The sequence below is a fragment of the Chelmon rostratus genome, chromosome 4 (genome assembly GCF_017976325.1).
Source record: "Chelmon rostratus isolate fCheRos1 chromosome 4, fCheRos1.pri, whole genome shotgun sequence".
Taxonomy (NCBI): domain Eukaryota; kingdom Metazoa; phylum Chordata; class Actinopteri; order Chaetodontiformes; family Chaetodontidae; genus Chelmon; species Chelmon rostratus.
Window position 1 is genome coordinate 24,427,407 of NC_055661.1, and position 18,337 is coordinate 24,445,743.

Sequence of the window (18,337 nt, forward strand, 5' to 3'; positions counted from 1 at the left end):
TGTTACCTTCTCTTCCATGCTTGACTGCCTCCTGGCACTCACATTTAGCTTTCAGAAAACAACCCAAAGTCATTTAATAGACCTGATTTGAGAACCTTTGGGAGGGGAGCTGAATTTATGCCCCAGGGCCCTGGAAAAAGGCAGGGAAAGGGAGAGATGGAGGGATCAGTGCAACAGTAAATAATGTTACAGTATGAATAATGAGCTCCCTCTGTGCCAGGGCCTCAACTGGACTAATGACAGAGACCTGTTTTAGATTAGGCTTTGCACAAACATACACACACATGCATACATGTGCATGACCCAAAACGCACAAACCCACGCACACTCAGGAGGGAGGTCCTGTCGGTTTGGATAATCCGTTGCCCATGGCTAAAGGAGCTCTGGGATCTGCTCTGGGACAGCTAATATAAAGGAGGAAGCAAAGAGGCAGAGGGCATCACACACATCTTTAGTCACACATTCACCCTTTCCTTTGATTTGTCAAGTATGTCTCATCTGTTTCCCTCTGCTGGACTCACTCTTCCTGGAGCTTTTCTTCTTCTGAGGAGGAGGAGGAGGGGGCTGAAAGTCCTCCATCAGCAGTGCATCAGTTTTTCCAGAGCTATACAATATTTAATATATCCACTGTGCATCAATTTAAGTCTCTCTCATGGTGCAGGTCTGCCATCTGCTGTCAGCATTTTAAGGAAATAGTCTACAATTATATGTACATCGTGGTTTATTTACAAAAAAACTCCAGTTCTCAGTGTCAATATCGAAAGACAGACACAATACAATAATCTATTCATATCAAATATTTTTAATTTTAACCAGCAAACTTTAAGCTCACTCTACAGAGCTGTGTGTGACTTTCAAGTGCTCTCGACACGGTAGTTTTTCATTTGTAGCAAATTCTATAATTTAACCAGTTTCTGGTAGTTTACACCACCAGACATGTAAATGAGTGACAAAAAAAGAATCCCAATGTCAAAGCTACTACTACTAATCTGTCAAGAGGTTGGTTGCCCACAGAGATCATAATAAAAGGGCTGGGACATTATTCAAAACAGATCTGAGCATGCTTCATCACAGAATATTTTCTTAGGACAGGTGTTTTTATATTGCTCCATTGGTACAAGTCAATCTGCTTCATTACTTTTTGGTTAGTAGTAAATTAGTATATTCTCATTTCACCACTTTGTTAGCATATTCTGTTAATTAGGCAGATATATTCCACAACAAAGTGTATCTGCAAAAGAAAGTGGGAATATAACCAAACACTTGTACATTTTGGCTGTGCGACTGCTGCCAAAATCGGTGATACAGGAGTTAAATCTAAGACCGGCACCGCGGGACTAATTCATGTGCCTTCAGCTGCTTCCTCCTCAGTCATTTCTAGGTGTCTAAATGGCTCTGACTGTTTATTGTTTCAGTCTCAGTTCACATCCTCCCCGCAGCTCCTGGCTCCGCTGGCAGGAGGAGAGGAAGGCAAGGCCGAGCTGGGTTAAAGAAGGTGAAAAGGCACCATAACTCTCTTCGTCTCCCTCATCGCTTCTCCAGTTTTTTGAATCTGGCCTCTGTAAAGATAAAGATAAGGAAAGACAGGGACTTGATCACTCTGTAGCTAATGGCTGCTCATCATCAGGTAATGTTTGTCTGTCTTTCTAAGCTGTAATGTAGAAGTAAGTGTTTAGATATGGAATTGTCTGTGATGTCACAGCACCATCTGCTGGTGGACTTCATAATGCTGCGCAATATAAACTGACAGAGTTGGTGTTAGTGCCACCAGACAGACAAAGAGACTGTCATGTTTCTGCTGTCATGCAGAGAGTGTGCTCTCAATAAAAGTAAGAAGCATATTGTGGAATTACACTACACATGCTGATTACCCCATGACAGTAAGAACTACAAAACTACTATTAAACAACAGCAATGCAAATTTGTGACAGCCAATACCTTTTCAATAAAAGTTCAAATTTATTTGTGTCAACTCATTCTTCAGAAAAAATGGACAGACAGACAGACGGGAAAGGGAAAACACAAGAACACAAGGTAAATACCTTGTGTCCTTTGTCATATAATACAGGGTGATAAGAAACACAAACAATTAGAAGGGACACCATTGTCATAAGGAATTGTGATGTGATGTCCATTGTGCATGTGATTGGTTGATGGCTTTATTTGCAGTACAGAAGCTAAGAAAAAAAAACATAACTCATTTTGAAAAAAAAGTCACATTTTTAACCTCATAATATTCACATTCTGTCTGAAAGTACAACAAAAACAACTAAAAAAATACACTTAATCACAAGGGAAATCTGGTAAAGTCAGTCTCACGCCATAAATACTTAGAATTAACATATTATATACATTTCTGTAGACTAAATATGTCTTACCCAGTTTCTTGGAGTACGCATCCAGTTTGTAAGCAGCCTGTTCAAGTGAAGACACTTGCTCCTCAATTTGATTTATCTGGTCCAAGTAGGGCTGTAGGCTGGCATCTAAAGCAAACACATACCAGCCACATGTTCATGCTGGAGTGGTAGAACCAATATTTGAACTAGAAACACACAGAAATATAATGACACAAGTTTTTGTGCAGATAATGTATGTCACTCACACTTGTTATTGAGATCCTGCAGGTTACGGCTAATATTGATGCTGATGTCCTTCATTTCCATGTACTTCAGACTAGTAAGCTTGTTCATGTTTTCCAACAGACGGTAATCCTCGCAAGTTCCTGAACATTTGAGGATATGGAGAGAATATGCATGGGAAGAAGTAAAACGGAGGGATTGTTAGGCAAATGTGAAGAGGATAAGGATAATTTCCCTGTGTGTGCGGGGAAAAGATGAGAAAACAAGGACGTGTGTAATATGTGAAAAGACCTGTTAGTTCTCCTTGCAGGAAGACGGCCATCTTTTCAAACATATCTGTGCACAACTCATTGATATCAGGCTCTGCAGGCTCCACAGCCTCCTCTGCTGTCTCCACACCATCACCTGAACACAAGCATCAGGAGCAGGATGAACACAGTTTGTCAATCCAGTTTAAACGCTAAATGTAATCTTAGTGGGAAAAACAACAAAGATAAATATAAATACAAAACTACGGACTTCAACAATCATGCTAACTGTCACCAAAGGGTTATTGCATGCTATGTTAGCATTAGCAAGCTACGGAAGCTGGAAGGAAACATCACTCACTGTTTGTGCCAGGCTTTTTGAGAACTACCGCCGGGCTTTCGGCCACAACCTCCGGGCTTTCTGCATGACTGCTGGTGCTTGCCACCGGGTTCAGAGCCGCTGAATGGACCGTTGGTGCCCTGGAGATGCTGTCCATAGCTGCTGCGTCGTCGCCCGTTGCAGCCATTTTGTTCCTGTTTTGCCTTTCCTTTGTCACATGAGCTGAGTGCTCACGTGACGTCCGCCCGCCACTACGACCACCACCCGTACTCGCGCGCATTGCCACGCCCTGACGTTGTTTGAGGTTGGAACATGCGGAAATCAGTGGTTAATTGGCCCCTAGTCAGTAATAGCTTAATCAACTTTTTAGCGACGTGACAATGTTGCTATTATAACCAAACGAAAGTACTACACTTATAACTGTGTAGCTGTTAACTCATTGGCAGTGTTAGTGAATTTTAATCAGTTTTAGAAGCAGATTCTTACTCTGGTTTGATTTTGATGGTCCAGCCATTTACACTTGAATCTATTTAATTATCCAGTAATAAATAAATAAATAAATAAATAAGTACCAAGGCTTGGCTTTGGTCATCTGTAGGCTGCGGTGTTCCACAGGTAAAAATACAGACTTTTGCCATTTATGCAGGCTCAAAATAAAACTGAATAAATACATAAAATTAAAAAAAATAATAATAACAATTATAAAAGCTAAATGAATTTGCCAGTTTATAAAGTTTGTTATTCCAAAGTATTTTAATGGGGCGTTTGAATTTTATTTGTTATTCCACTAATGTGCCTACACATAGTATTCCATCTGAAAGAATTCACGTTTGCTGCTTTAAAATGCGCTGTTTCTTTTTTGCGATTGCTTTCATTTTAAAGCAGCTCTCTGTAACTTATAGATGCAAACGCAATGTGCAGCCTAAAAGCACACAGAGGAATAGTAGGAAGACAGATTGGCTACTCCTTTCAATATAGCAGCTGGTCAGTGAAATTCCTTTACAATTTCAGTCCCCATGGTACAAAATGCATGAGTGATTCCAGATGAGGTGATGGCTGTTTCCTTAGTTTGCAACACCGACACAGGCTCTTTTCCAACATTATTTATGATCATCACATGGATCTTACATTGGACTCCAAAACTACATCAACCTATTTTTCCTTGATACCTTATGATCATTTGAAAAACATACACATATAAACTTCTTCCAATGCTTAGGCTTATGTTTTATTGTCGAATAACAATGAGTAAACTGTGGTAATACTAATATAAGACATGTTTACAATAGAGTTCCAAAAACTTAATTGTTTTTTCGCACAAGTTGTTCTTTTAAATTAGATACCATAAGTTATTGTATTGCACCAATTGCACTGTTGCCCAGCTCATCTGAAATGACAGGAGATGCTACTCTCTGCAGCTGAATTAGCTCTGTCAAACCACTTCTTAAATTACTCTATAAACACTGGGCCTGACAGCAGCTTGAATTATAACACTATCATTACACTTAGCTGGAATAAGATGGAATAACAGGAGATGCATTTCTTTTATGCGTTTTAGAAGCTATGTCATCATTACGACAGCCAATTTCTTTCAGGGAAAAAAACTGATGAAAAGACATTATTAAAAAATTTACTCATAAATGATGAGACGGTGAATCAAAATTATGAGATATGAAACCATATTCTCATGTGTTTTTAATTTTGAATTATGCATAACCCTTCTCCCCTTTTCTCTTGCGAAAATGGGCTTCCATGCATAATTGATAGACCAGACAGTAAAACTGTTGTTAAATAGTAATTAATCCTGAAAATCATGGGCTAGGACTAGGACTTGTCCCTGTGCGCGCTCCCGCGAGGAGCATGCAGTTCCTGGCAGGCAGAACTCGGCATAACACCTGTGACGGCGCTGTAGTGGGGGAAGCCAGATCGTGACAGGCTAAGCAGCACTGGACTGTAAACATGGCGGCGTGCACAGCTACAGGGCTGTGCCGAACACCCCGTTACTATTAGCCAGAGAGACGGAGACACCCCAAAAATGGAGACCGAAGAGGAGCAGCACATAACGACGCTCCTCTGCATGGGTTTCCCAGACCCCGACGTAATACGGAAAGCGCTCCGGCTGGCAAAGAATGATATCAACGAGGCAGTGGCGCTACTGACCAACGAAAGCCCCGGACTCGGGTATGGATATGAGCCGATGGAGAGCGGGCCTGCCCCCGGCTTGGGCTCGGGTGGAGACGGGGAAAACAGCGGGCGGACTGGGACTGGAGGGTTCGATCCCCCGCCCGCATACCACGATGTAGTGGATAGCGAGGTAAGGACAACTTGCGTTTCGCCACGCTTCAACTGAAGGAGCGAGGGAGGAGAACATGGCTAATCGCAACTTACTAGGAGAGAGTGGGCTCGCCCATTTAACTAGCTAAACTTAGCAGCTTCAGTGCTATATGCACCGAGTCCAACGTGAGCTGTCAGAGCAGGAGGTGAAATACTCCCCAGTCCTACGGGACATGCATGCCACTGGCTCATAGTGACTAGAGAATTACCTGCTATCACGAGGCTTAGCTACTTGAATAATGGAGCTAAATAGCTATTCTAAACTTACAAGCTAACCCAGCTAGCTAGCGTTAGTAGCTGGCTAGCTAACGTTAGTTGGGAGTTGAAGGCGCCAGTCACTGGACCAGGTGTAACAGCACGCTTGCATCACTCTGGAGGATTGCAATCACATATTTAAACTGGTGGTAGTCTGGTTGTGGGTTATCGGTTCTATTACCGATTACCGATTCTATCTGCCTTATATAGGTTAGCTACCGTTAGCTGGTCTGTTGGCTGACAGCGAGAACCGTGCACATCTCCCACCGAGATTGCAGTCCACTCGAACCGGACTAAGAAGAGGTTTCGCAATGTTCTTGTCATACGTGGCCATTTTGATCATTCTTCTTTCCACATTTTCAGCTGTAAAATGTTAGTTTCTTGCATCACTTTATGATTTATCGTACAGAATCGCAGTGAGGATCGTGGCATTTGATGCTTTAAGGCCAGTCATTGGTTCTTGGGCAGCCATGTGATAAATGTCAGTTATTTTCCTGCAGGTCCTATCACTTCGTCCTAGTTTGCTGTGTTTATGTGGTGTTGTAACAGTAAAGTGCATTGCTTGCTGATAAATACTTGTCTACATACAGTAAATCATGGCAGAATCGCTTTGACTGACACCTCGAGGCTGTCTGCCTTCAGCAACTTGACCTCAAACCTGTTGCTCTCCGAGATCTCTCAAAACCTCGCAGGTGCTGTCAGAAGAGATCAGTGCTTTCTTAGAAAGTCATAAATCATTTGATCTGTATTCAGACTTTTCAACTACTTGTTGTATCTCTTTGATGGCAGTGCTGTTTCAGCTACTGTGATCAATCATAGGTGAGCAGAACAGGTAGAAATAAACTGCTCTGGTGGCAGTACCTGTTGGTCATTCCCTTTATATCTTCCTTCTCCACTCACTCTCTCACTGTTTTCACAATTTGATGCAGGCTGTTATAGTAATAATAGTATAAACAACAGTTGGCATTTGCTGTATGCAGAAAAAAGCACAACCAGTAGCATACACTTGTAGGTCACTGTAAATAATAAGCCTATTTTTGTAAATGTGCCAGTAATGGTACTCATCTTAAAGTGACTAATTTTCTCAGTTCATTAAATCTCTCTAAAAGCTGCCAACATTGTCTTTCCTATATGTGCCAATATATTGTATGTAACACAATCCAAAGAAGTCTAACTTCAACATGTTTTCCTATCTGGCCCAACTTTGTAATGAATTGTTTACGTATTTTTAAGCCGTTATTGTAACGCCTTTGTCTGCTCATGTATGTTATAGCAAAAATCACATTTGTCTTGAGATAGAGAAAGTGTCACTCCTGCATGCTATAATAAGTTTAAAACATGCAGTCTATGGGATAAGCTGCAAGGATGCAAGTGCTATATTTCCTTTCTTCTCTTCCTCTGTTTGTCGTATTTGTGCTTAAGAGGCATGTCATAGGTCTTTGGCCCCATGTTATGCTCCTAAATATAGCCCCACAGTCTCCCTGACACACGCAGACACATTGCAGTTTTTGAAGGGGTCCCAGGGGGGTTGCTGGGTGCATAGTAACAGAGTGGCACACTGTAACATACATGCACACTGTGCCTTTGAGACCTGAACCTTTCCTCTAAAGGCTTGAAACACTAAGTGATGTGCGGCCTATCTGCATGTTTAGTCTCCTGTTTGATGATGATTATGCATATTATGATTATGTTTTGTATATTGTATACAAAGATACCAGTAATATGCTGTAGTTCCTATTTAGATCAAAGCAATCTGTTTTACCTTCTCTTATTTGAACCAAGTGCTCTCTAAGGCTGGTGTTAGGTTAGTCTCTCTCTCTCTCTTCCTCCTTCCTCTCATCCATCTATCTGTCATTTCTAATTTTCTTATAAAGGGAAGGGATGAAATACGATGCTTCTTTGCTTTCTACTTCCGTTCACCCCCTCCTGTTCTCCTCTTCTTTATGTCCAGTCCATCACTGTATATTGTACATGTAACAGTATGCAGCACAGTAAAACATGCATTGAACACATTGACCATTATGTATGCTAACATGAGGAGATGTATCCGAAATTGTAAGACTTGAGCTAACTATATTTTGCCGTATTAGTATTTATTCTGTGCAGTGCCCACAGACAAAATGGACAAATGAACTGTAATAGGTTTGGTCATTTAAAATGTAGCAAGAGCTGAATCCTAGGGCTCAATCAGGAGATCAGCAGGTTAGATCTCCATAGAGTACTATGATCTCCTTAGAGTACCATGCTTTTATTAGTTCTTCACGTAATTACAGTGCAAACATAAATCAACAGTTGATTTCAAATTTGACATGCTTGAGTGTTGCACACGTGCACGTAATGGTCCACTGAGAGCAGCACTATTTCAGAGGCGGGAGATCTGCAGTTTAATCATGAATATTTGCATAACTTCATGAATATGTAAACAACTTTATGATGTAAATAATTCAATAATCCTTTGTCTGCTGTTGCTATCACCAGACGGACTCACAGACTTTACTGCCACTGGCCATTTTTGGTTGTTGCAGTAGCAGCAGTCTGAATCTGAACTCAGCATTTTGAACCATAAATGCAGATAAAAGGTTGACTTTTACTGAGTTAAATTTTAACATGCCTCTCATGATCTGCGCAGAAAAAAATCATGTGTAGCATCATACTGCTGACAAGATAGTGTCATATTATGTGGCAAAGTGTTCATTACATTGGACTTCAGGTCTTACACATCACAACCCCTTCGTTCAGTGAAACAAGCACATGTCTGGACCTGTTTGGAAAGCATCTTTGGAGGAAACAGATGGACAAAAAGATGGTGAGATGAAGGACAGATCACTGAGGAGAGAACACAATTTCCAAATGACTGCGGTCACTGTGGTCCTCCTGTCTGTCTTTCTCATTGCCCAAGGCCATTTGGATTATCCTCGCACAGAGGACATTTGCAGTGTCGCAAAGCAATGGTCGACACAGGGACCAGCTGCGTGAAATCACCCGTTGCATGAGGTTGCAATTTTGTCACGTACATATGTGTGTTTCCAGAGGAGCAATGATGAGAATGGGAACTGTTCCGGGGGCAGCATGGAGTTTCCCACCACCAACTTGTATGAGCTGGAGAGTCGAGTCTTTACTGACCACTGGTCCATACCTTACAAGAGAGAGGAGTCCCTGGGCAAGTGTCTCATCGCGTCCACCTGCCTCGCCCGGCACAGTAAGACCATGTTTGTGTGGGATGAAGTTTGTTTGAATCTTCACTTTTGAAGGTCTGCATTAAACTAAATTATCTCTGTCTGCGTAATTGTGTGGGCAGCATGTTTTGTTTGGACTGTTGGGTGCTTTTCACATGTTGTTATTTTGGACACTTGTATTACATGGCTCAATCTGTATCTCCTCTATCACAGCCAATTTTTTTTCCCCCATGCTGTGACGTGGGATAAACATGTGATTTCTACATCTCCCTCTGTCAGGTCTTGCTGACGCTGATGAGAACTGCAAGCGGTTCATGGATCGGTGCATGCCAGAGGCCTTTAAAAAGGTGCGCAATGAAGAAGCCCCAGACATCTAAGTGACTGCTTAGCACTTAATTAATCAACAAACATTGTGCCGACTTTCCTCCTTTCTGTCTGTTTTGTTCACCATCACCAGTTGCTGACCAGCAGTGCCGTACACAAATGGGGCACTGAAATTCATGAGGGAATCTACAACATGCTCATGTTGCTGGTGGAGCTGGTCGCAGAGAGGGTGAAGCAGGACCCTGTGCCTGTAAACCTGATGGGAGTCCTGACTATGGTGTGCTCTTTCTCACTCTCTGTCTCTCTTTATAATTGTCATTTAATGGCTTTCTACTTTCTTTTTGTGTACTTTTCTTGTTGAAGCCTAAACTATGAAGTAAATAAGTTACCACTGAAAACAATACAACATGTGGGAAACATAACTAACAAATATCCAGATTTCGCCAAATTTGAATTTAAATGACGGATCGTTATTATTACATGACACTAAAGCTCATCAGTACTTTCAATGCTCTGAATCAGCAAATGGCTTAGTTTGATTTGTGACATTGCATGGTGGAAATGTAGCAGGAGTATGTACGTATGTTCTGTGTTTTTGTTCCTGTGTTCAGGCCTTCAACCCCGATAACGAGTACCATTTTAAGAACCGCATGAAGGCATGTCAGAGGAACTGGGCGGAAGTTTTCGGAGAAGAGGCCAACATGTTTGCGGTCTCTCCCAGCAACACCTATCAGAAAGTAAGGGAAATCCAGTCTGTCTGGACTCTCCAGTAATTTTTCTCTTGGTGGTGTCGTGTGCCAATTTGTCCAGATGCTCTTGCAAGTATGTAAAGCTGTGCGAGTATTAATATACGCACTTCCTTATTAGCCTTTGTTTACGGTTCATAGTCATGTTCGGGGGCCGACAAGCCAGTTCTTCATCCCTAGTGTTGTGCAACAGAGCCACAGGGGCTCAGCAGAAAATGTGTGACTGACACACAACAGCTGTCAGAAAACTTACTCTGTGTGTGTGCGTGTGTGTGTGTGTTTTTTCTCTTTCAGGAGCCTCATGGTTGGCTGGTTGATTTAGTGAATCGAGTGAGTAATGAGCAGTCACCCTGATATTGTCTCCATGTACATGTGCTGTAGTTGTATCTCTTTTGCCTCATCTGACCTCTTTCCTGTCTCCTTTTCTGTCAAGTTTGGAGAGTTGGGAGGATTCACTGCCATCCAGACTAAGCTCAACACCGAGGAAATCGAGATAGCTGTAAGCGGAACCGTCCTTACTTTCATTTTTTGCCTTCCTTACAAATGGTCTGACGTATCTTTAGAGCGATGAAATAGTTCCCGCCCTGGTGATGGATGGAGAGACGTGCTGTAGGCAGACCATGAGACGGCCTATACAGGCAAAAGGTCACCATGTTTACCCCCACCACTCTCAGCTGCAGGGTGCTGAATGTCTCGCTCTCTTTCCCCTTCTCACTAATACTCACTTACACACAAACACACTCTCTCATCCTCCCGCTGTGTGATGGTTGAAATGCTCTGTTGTGTTATGTGTTCTGAGGCATCCTTGTACTGATGCTTCCTTCTGGGAACCTGGCCGGAACCGCAGCAGTGCATAGCCATTGATTCACACACATGCACACACACACACACACACACACACTCCCTCTAACCATTAGCATATTAATAAGGCAGAGAGTGTGTACGCGTCGGATACCTAACCTACTCGAAGCACAAGCGAGAGGGAGAGACTGAAAATGAAAGGAGAAAAGATAATGGGAGGAGTGCTCCCTCCTCTACTGACTCCCAGGGGTGACTCATTCAGTTGTCTGCCTTGAGCAGGAAGTCAAGTGCAAGGGAGGTAATTCACTGAGTGAATAGAGGAGGAAGGTGGAGGAGACGGTAGCTCCTCAGAGAGAGCCCAGAGGCAGAGATGGAAGAAAAGCCAGAAAAGAAGAGACGTGAACACAGGAACCATTCATGAAGCTCCCGTGATTTAGCAGCGAGTGACAAATGACAGCTGGGCTCCGGTGTTGGAAACTCAGCCTCACATCTGTTTACGCTCACTCCCGCTCACTCACGTGCAACAGTGAAAACGAATTATCAGTCTAAACACTGTTTGACCTCTGGCCTGAACACGTTGACATGAGAGGAGTGCTAGAGTGCACGTCTTTAATGAGCCTCAAAAGTGACGCATCTGTGGGTGTCACAAGACAGATTATGTTGACACTCTTACAAGAACGCAGAGGTGGACGCTTTTTGTTGTGTTTAGTCATACTTGGGTGGTATTGATAGGTGACTTCCTTTTTGGTTTGTGTCATGCCTGATTCGTTCTGTCTCTTCCCATTTGCCTGCACAGAGTGTGTCAGCTCTGGTCCAGCCTCTTGGAGTTGGTGCAGAATACCTGAACTCCAGTCTTGTCCAGGTGGGTTATCTTGTCTACACACACATACATATATACAAGCTTGATGGTACTATACTGACCCTTATCTGGTTATTTGAGTGTCCTTTTCTCAGTTATTTCAACTGCTGCGTCTGTGTGTGTTTGCACCATCTGTATTTCCCCTTCACATCTTATCTGTTTGTTTTCTGTCTAACCTTGTTCCGGTGTTGAAATCATCTGTTGTGTTTGTTTACGTGACCCTTGTGCTCCACTCTGATTTATATTCTATTTTTATTTGCTGTATCTTCTTACTGCCTTGCTGCTGCAGTGGCTCATTTTCCCTGCAGGGATTAACAAAGTTTCGTGTTGTTTTTCCTAGCCCATGCTTGATCCAGTCATCCATAAGATGATCACGTATGTACAGAACCTGGAGGAAAAGGACCTTAAAGACAAGGTAATGTTTTATATTTGTCACTCTCGTTGTGATTTTTGCACTTAAGTTTATAGAGAAAAGACGCAGCAGCAAAAACACTTGTGTCCAGTTCTTGGGAGTGCTACGTTTGACTTTTTGCACATTGTGGTCAGGAAGCCAGTGAGGGATCTTGTCCTTGTTGCTGCACTAGTGACCCCTGCAGTTTGATCAGGGCAGATTGTTCTGGTGGATTGCGTGAATCTTCCATTGTGAATCAGAATATGTGAGGATTTAAATTAAGTCCTTCAGATTTGATTGGATCACTCAAAAGTGGGCGTGGCCTACTGTATACAGCACAGTGCGGCGTGTCGAGACATACAGAGCTGTAGTTAGTAATAGAGCTGTGTATTCTATATTTAATGTATTACAGGAGGATAAAAGAGGGGGATTTTGCTGGAATAATACTCAAACATAGACATACTTGGGATATAACGGCAGATAACTGAAACTTGGAAAATGTGTTTTTATTTTACTGTATCTTAAAGAATTGCTCTCTGTGGCTTGGGATTTTACCAAGATGTCATAGCTAAGTTGTTCCTCATTTGTCTTTGAACCATAGCGTCTGGTGAGCATCCCAGACCTGCTGTCGGCCATCAAGCTGCTGTGTATGAAGTTCCAGAGGGAACTGGTTACTGTGGTGGATGACCTGCGGCTGGACACACTGCTGCGCATGCTCAAAACCCCCCACTTCTCTACCAAGATGAACTCCCTCAAAGAGGTCAGCTCTCATAGGATCTGAACCGTCAACTCTAAATTAGACGAAGTAGCTTTTTCCTGTTGTGATCAGTTGTCGAACTCCTCTCATGCTGTTTTTGTTTATCTTTTCCTCTCAGGTGACAAAGTTAATAGAGGAGAGTACAGTGTCGAAGACGGTGAAGAATGCCATTGACACAGATAAACTTTTGGACTGGCTGGTAGAGAACTCGGTCTTATCAATAGCACTGGAGGGTAAGAAAACACATCACTTCCTGGCACAAATTAATTAAAAGCAAGTGTGTCACAGAGTGCTTTGCAAAAAGCGTTGAACAAACAGTTAAACTTTGTAACCGCTTATGAACAAGACAGAAATGTTCATGCTTTCAGCCCGAGGTCCACTGTGCTCATTAGATATTTCTTTGTTCCAGGAAACATTGACCAGGCTCAGTACTGTGAGAGAATTAAAGGAATCATTGAGTTACTGGGGAGTAAACTGTCGCTGGACGAACTCTCCAAGATCTGGAGAATACAGGTCAGCGCCAGTGCACACATCACAGCAACAGCAACACAGTCAGGACCGTGTTATTTATTACACTGTCATCAAGCATGTCCAGCTGGTTTGTCTGTGTTTAATTGTTAAATTGAGCTGTTGTTATATATATAATTTTGACAATGACAGATGTTGAAAAGGCAAATGTCCTCCTATTTGATTGATCTATTGCTTCTTGTGTGGCCATTTCAGGCGGGCCAGTCATCAACTGTGATAGAAAACATTCATACAATCATCGCTGCTGCTGCTGTGAAGTTTAGCTTCGATCAACTCACCCACCTCTTCGTCCTCATACAGAAGGTCAGTCCTGTCCCTGTGACATTTTGGGAATAAATTGGCGGAATGAGAAGTGGTGTTTAAGTGTACGGTATGAATAACAATCTGTTACTCTGCATGTTGGTCAGAGCTGGGAGGTTGAGAGTGACCGCGTGAGGCAGAAGCTGCTCAGTCTGATCGGGAGGATCGGCAGAGAGGCTCGCTCTGAAACCACAACTGGAAAGGTGTGTCGGTGCATCTGTCATTCAAACAGATGAGGAAATCTACAGTATGTTAGGTTTCATTATTACAGTGAAGTCTGACTCATCCTGTGTCTGCATGCATCTGTTTAGGTGCTGGAGGTGCTGTGGGAGTTGGCTCACCTCCCCACCCTGCCTACCAGTCTAGTTCAGCAGGCATTGGAGGAGCACCTGGGGATTCTGAGCGATGCCTACGCTGTCAAGGAAACCGTGAAACGCAGTTACATCATTAAGTGTATTGAGGACATTAAGAAGGTGAGACACACATGCTACAAAGGCTCAGTATTGTCTTTATGGATGTGGGGGCTGGTGTTTATTGCAGTTTCATGAGGTCACTCCAGGATCAGCTCTAAATGGGAATGTACTTATTGTTTCTTCTGGTATTTGCGTATCAGAAATCTGAGACTGTTCCTTGCTCAACATGTTTACTGGAAACACTACATTGGGCCCCTACATTTTTCTCCCTGCTGTGACAGTTTTGTTCTAAAGTTAGCATGTCCTTGTTAGTGCTGCATATTACCCTTCAACCCCAGTTTGTCTGCATCTCTTCCATCTGAGTGTGTCCCAGCCTGCCATCCATGGAGCAGCAGTGGGTTTATGGAGATGAGGCTAAATAACAAGTGCCATGAGTTCATTATTCATTCCAAAGCTTTTATTTTTTTTTGAAAGTCAAGAAAAAAAGCCTGATTTTTCTCTGTGACCACGCCAGAAACACTGTGACACTACAGAGGCCGGTGCCACCCAGTAACTCCCCTTTTTATCCTCTTTCTCCATCTTCCTGTTCCACTGCTCTGCCTCAGATACCCGAATCAACTTGGAGCTTGTTTATCAAGATGCTTACAAACTGATTGTGCATCATTCCTTCATATTCATGTGTGCATAAAATGACTTGTCAAATCATTTTTACAGATTCAGGAAAACTACACATATTATGATTCAACTCATTCAATTCAGTTCTTTAAAGGAGAACCTTTCACTTTTATTGATTAACATTATTATCAAGAGTCAACACTTTCTTTTTAACCCCACATGTAGCACATAGATGTTTACTAAATGGTATCACACACTGTGATACAGTTATAAGCAGATATAAGTGTTTATTAAAGTATATGTCTAGATCTATAACTCCTCCCATGTGGAGGCTGGTGCATAAAGAGGTATTGAATAACCCATTCAAGCACAGTTGTGATAGTGTAAAATATGTCTTTATAGGATGTGAAAAAGTGAAATTGTTAACAAATACTGTGCATTAATGTCCTTATATGTGATTACAATTATATTATTGTGGTATAAACCATCTTTTAAATGACTATATGGTGCCTAATAGGGATTTAAAGTGTATTTAAAGAAAGCAATGACTAGTAAACTGTGCTTTTATTGTGCAGATCCAAACTGCAGAGCAACAACTTTAAAGGAAACTAGACTTGATTTAAAATAATAAGCATAGTTACAACAGAGCAATGATGTTTTTAGTTTGATCTGTGCTTTTCTTGCTTTGACATGATGTCAAAATAACCACTATGGAAAATACCTGTTTGTTTGTAGCCACATATCCTGAACAAAAAGTACTTCTCAGCCTTATAAATCTCACTTGTTATTGGGTGTATACACACACATGTGTGCAGATGTCCCACCTCAAATGAAATGTATGTTTCTAGACTCACACTCAGGAGGACAGTAAAGGCAGCGACACTCAAAGCTCATTTCTTACGGGCACTTGGGGCAAGAAGAAAGCAAACTCTTTGGCCAAAGTAAGAGAAGAAGCCCATATAACTTATAATTCCACTGACCAATGCGTATCCAATCTTGCTGCTTCACACCTGCCAAAACCAATCGTGGAGGAGGGCTTGACCACAGAGGTGTTTCATTGGTCACAGGTCAATCATTTCACACTTGATTGTAACATGAGGTAGTTTAACCAGGTGTAAGTTAATCTTCTGCTTGCCTCACTAAGAGGGCTTTGGCACTGACTAATGATTACACAGTGGTGTTGATCTTGTCCTGGGTGAGAGCTGGCTGAATTAAACGAGTGATTTACCTGCTGGATGAATGGTCAGCTTTGGTGGAAGTGCTATCACATTTACTCATGCAAAGAGGAATGTATTCAGAGCCTTGGATATATAAAAGAAGGGCATGTTTGATATTTGATTTGGACTTTATACACAGAACAAATTCAAACCTGAAATTTTAACAGTGCTTTGACTCAATGTCAAATGTTTAACATCCCTGGCTCTGATCTTTCTTTCTCATGTGTACACAGCTACAAAGACAGCGGGTCTGTGATGACAAAATCTGATTCGCAAAGACCATCGCAGCTCTCTGTTTTTGTAGCATGTGTTTGCGTGCTCATTCTGCTTTAGTGGACATCATTATGTGGTGTGTGTGCGTGCGTCTCTACAGGCTTCTCAGCAGAGCAGTCCTCAGGCAGTGTGGGTTGTTCCTGCTCTCCGTCAGCTGCACGAGATCACGCGTTCTTTCATCAAGCAGACCTATCAGAAGCAAGACAAGGTAACACAAAAGCACGCATGCGATGGAAGACACAAACGCATCATCAAAAATGCATAGTGGTATAGTCAGTGCTGCTACGATAACCTTTCCCTGCCTCCCCGTAGAGCATCATCCAGGACCTGAAGAAGAACTTTGAGATTGTGAAGCTGATCACGGGATCCCTCGTGTGCTGCCATCGGCTGGCTGTGACCGCCGGGGGAAATAACGGCCTCTCAGGCTCAACTCTGGTGGATGGACGATACACCTACCAGGAGGTTCGTCCATAGGTGTATTTCCACTGCAAGAACTTTCCCCAGGGACTAGGAACCTTTGGAGGCTCTTAATGCATTTCCACTGCAGGGACCAGGGTATAAATGAAGTCAGGGGACATTATTTCACCCCCCCAATAAAGTCAGGGGGGCTACTTTCCGAAAGTAAAAGAGCTTTAAGAATTGGGCTTGCAATGCTGAACATTTCTGCACTTTTTATATCAGTCGCCATTGTTAAGAACCTGCAGCAGCAAACCAGTTTGTTCTTTGATCATTGCTGATTTTCTCTCATAAGCTTTTTAGTCTTTTTTAAATTTCAAATATTAGGAGTCAGTTGTTTGAATTTTTATTAATCATCTTTACTGAATTGTGAAACTCTTCATCTCATAAAAATGATTGCTATCATAATTCCTAATTTAACAGATATGAATAATGTAATTTGAGGCATACTGTTATCTGAGCTTGATGTAATCAGACTTGCAGTATGTAGCACAGTGTTAAACAACATGTTGACAGTGTGTGTTTGAGGGTCATAATGATGTGTTTATCTGAATCTTATGTTTAGTATCTGGACAGCCACCTGCGCTTCCTGGCCTTCTTCCTCCAGGAGGCCAGCCTCTACCTGGTCTGGAACAGGGCCAAGGAGCTCTGGGAGTGCCTGGTGTCGGGGCCAGATGTCTGTGAACTTGACCGTGAGGTATGAAAACAGTTATGCAAAAGAAGCCCTTGTCCTTGGCTGCTTGTTTGTAATTGCAAGTGCCTTTCTCTGGATGACTGCTCAGGAGGAACAGGGGCACTGCAAGCATTTTCCATTTGCTCCACTCAGGAGCGTTCAGGCAGGTACAAAAACACATCGTACACGTACTAATTAAGTAAGCATGTTAAGTTATTTTATTTCAAGAAGCGTCCACCTTTAAACTGGTGTTTAGCATGTAAAAATATTTTTTACACTTTTCAATGCCTAAAAATTATGAAATGCTTCACAATGAAAAGATTCAGAAAAGACCGTCAACAAAATAAAGTTGAAGTTTTAATCAGCCAATCAACTGCTGTCTATTGCCTCAACGTTATGTCAGTTCATGCCATTTCTTGATGCCCTTCATTTGCTGGTGTTTCGAGCAAAGCACTTAAGCCACACATTCAAGCGGTAGAGGATGCACTCTGTACAGATCAGTATTCTAGTTTGTGTGTGATTTTGTTGGGAGCAAAACTTCACTGATTTAATTTTTTGCACTGACCCCGAGCAGCCTTCCTCTTTCCCAGTATGGAATCTGGTCTTTGCACCCCAAGTCCTGTATCCAAATTCAGTTTAATTAAGCTTAAACACGGTGTGTTTCGATGTGTGCAGATGTGTTTTGAGTGGTTCACCAAAGGGCAACATGACCTCGAGAGTGATGTTCAGCAGCAGCTCTTCAAGGAGAAGATCCTAAAACTGGAACCCTATGAGATCACCATGAACGGTGAGAGACTTTCCAAAGAGATGCACTATTGACGGCAACGCAGCCTTTCAGGATGAGTTTATGAATAATTTGTGATCCAGCAGTTAAAATGTGTGCTGTGTCTCTCAGGTTTCAATCTGTTTAAGACCTTCTTCGAGAACGTTAATCTGTGTGACCATCGCCTCAAACGCCAGGGAACTCAGCTGGTCAGTCCTTCCTCACATGCTTACCTTCATGTTGTTTTTTTTACCAGCGATGTGCTGCTTTCTTTGTGAGTGAGAGCTGA

The 18,337-nt window shown here is 42.3% G+C and overlaps 2 protein-coding genes across 6 annotated transcripts in view; one reads left to right on the forward strand and one right to left on the reverse strand.

The window, feature by feature from the left end:
* Positions 1-709: 709 nt before the first annotated feature.
* bloc1s2 (biogenesis of lysosomal organelles complex-1, subunit 2) lies at positions 710-3,364 on the reverse strand. The gene is made up of 5 exons (XM_041935856.1): positions 3,189-3,364; positions 2,871-2,984; positions 2,603-2,722; positions 2,379-2,483; positions 710-1,559 (listed from the first exon to the last, which is right to left on the reverse strand). Exons 1-5 carry the CDS (start codon positions 3,352-3,354, stop codon positions 1,528-1,530), a joined length of 537 nt encoding a protein of 178 aa, XP_041791790.1. The 5' UTR covers positions 3,355-3,364; the 3' UTR covers positions 710-1,527.
* Positions 3,365-5,096: 1,732 nt separating this feature from the next.
* usp24 (ubiquitin specific peptidase 24) overlaps positions 5,097-18,337 on the forward strand; it is a 30,780-nt gene continuing 17,539 nt past the window's right edge. For 3 of the 5 annotated variants that reach the window (XM_041934790.1, XM_041934792.1, XM_041934791.1), the window contains exons 1-21: positions 5,098-5,481; positions 8,787-8,955; positions 9,212-9,279; positions 9,390-9,533; positions 9,868-9,993; positions 10,297-10,332; positions 10,436-10,501; positions 11,600-11,665; positions 12,003-12,077; positions 12,655-12,813; positions 12,929-13,043; positions 13,220-13,323; positions 13,534-13,641; positions 13,746-13,841; positions 13,950-14,111; positions 15,515-15,607; positions 16,257-16,364; positions 16,469-16,618; positions 17,178-17,309; positions 17,961-18,072; positions 18,181-18,257. In XM_041934790.1, the coding sequence (XP_041790724.1) occupies positions 5,203-5,481; positions 8,787-8,955; positions 9,212-9,279; positions 9,390-9,533; positions 9,868-9,993; positions 10,297-10,332; positions 10,436-10,501; positions 11,600-11,665; positions 12,003-12,077; positions 12,655-12,813; positions 12,929-13,043; positions 13,220-13,323; positions 13,534-13,641; positions 13,746-13,841; positions 13,950-14,111; positions 15,515-15,607; positions 16,257-16,364; positions 16,469-16,618; positions 17,178-17,309; positions 17,961-18,072; positions 18,181-18,257 (2,445 nt within the window). In that variant the 5' untranslated portion in view covers positions 5,098-5,202. Of the gene's footprint in view, positions 5,482-8,786; positions 8,956-9,211; positions 9,280-9,389; positions 9,534-9,867; positions 9,994-10,296; positions 10,333-10,435; positions 10,502-11,599; positions 11,666-12,002; positions 12,078-12,654; positions 12,814-12,928; positions 13,044-13,219; positions 13,324-13,533; positions 13,642-13,745; positions 13,842-13,949; positions 14,112-15,514; positions 15,608-16,256; positions 16,365-16,468; positions 16,619-17,177; positions 17,310-17,960; positions 18,073-18,180; positions 18,258-18,337 lie in introns of all 5 variants that reach the window. The other 2 variants (XM_041934794.1, XM_041934793.1) reach the window with 2 other exon arrangements.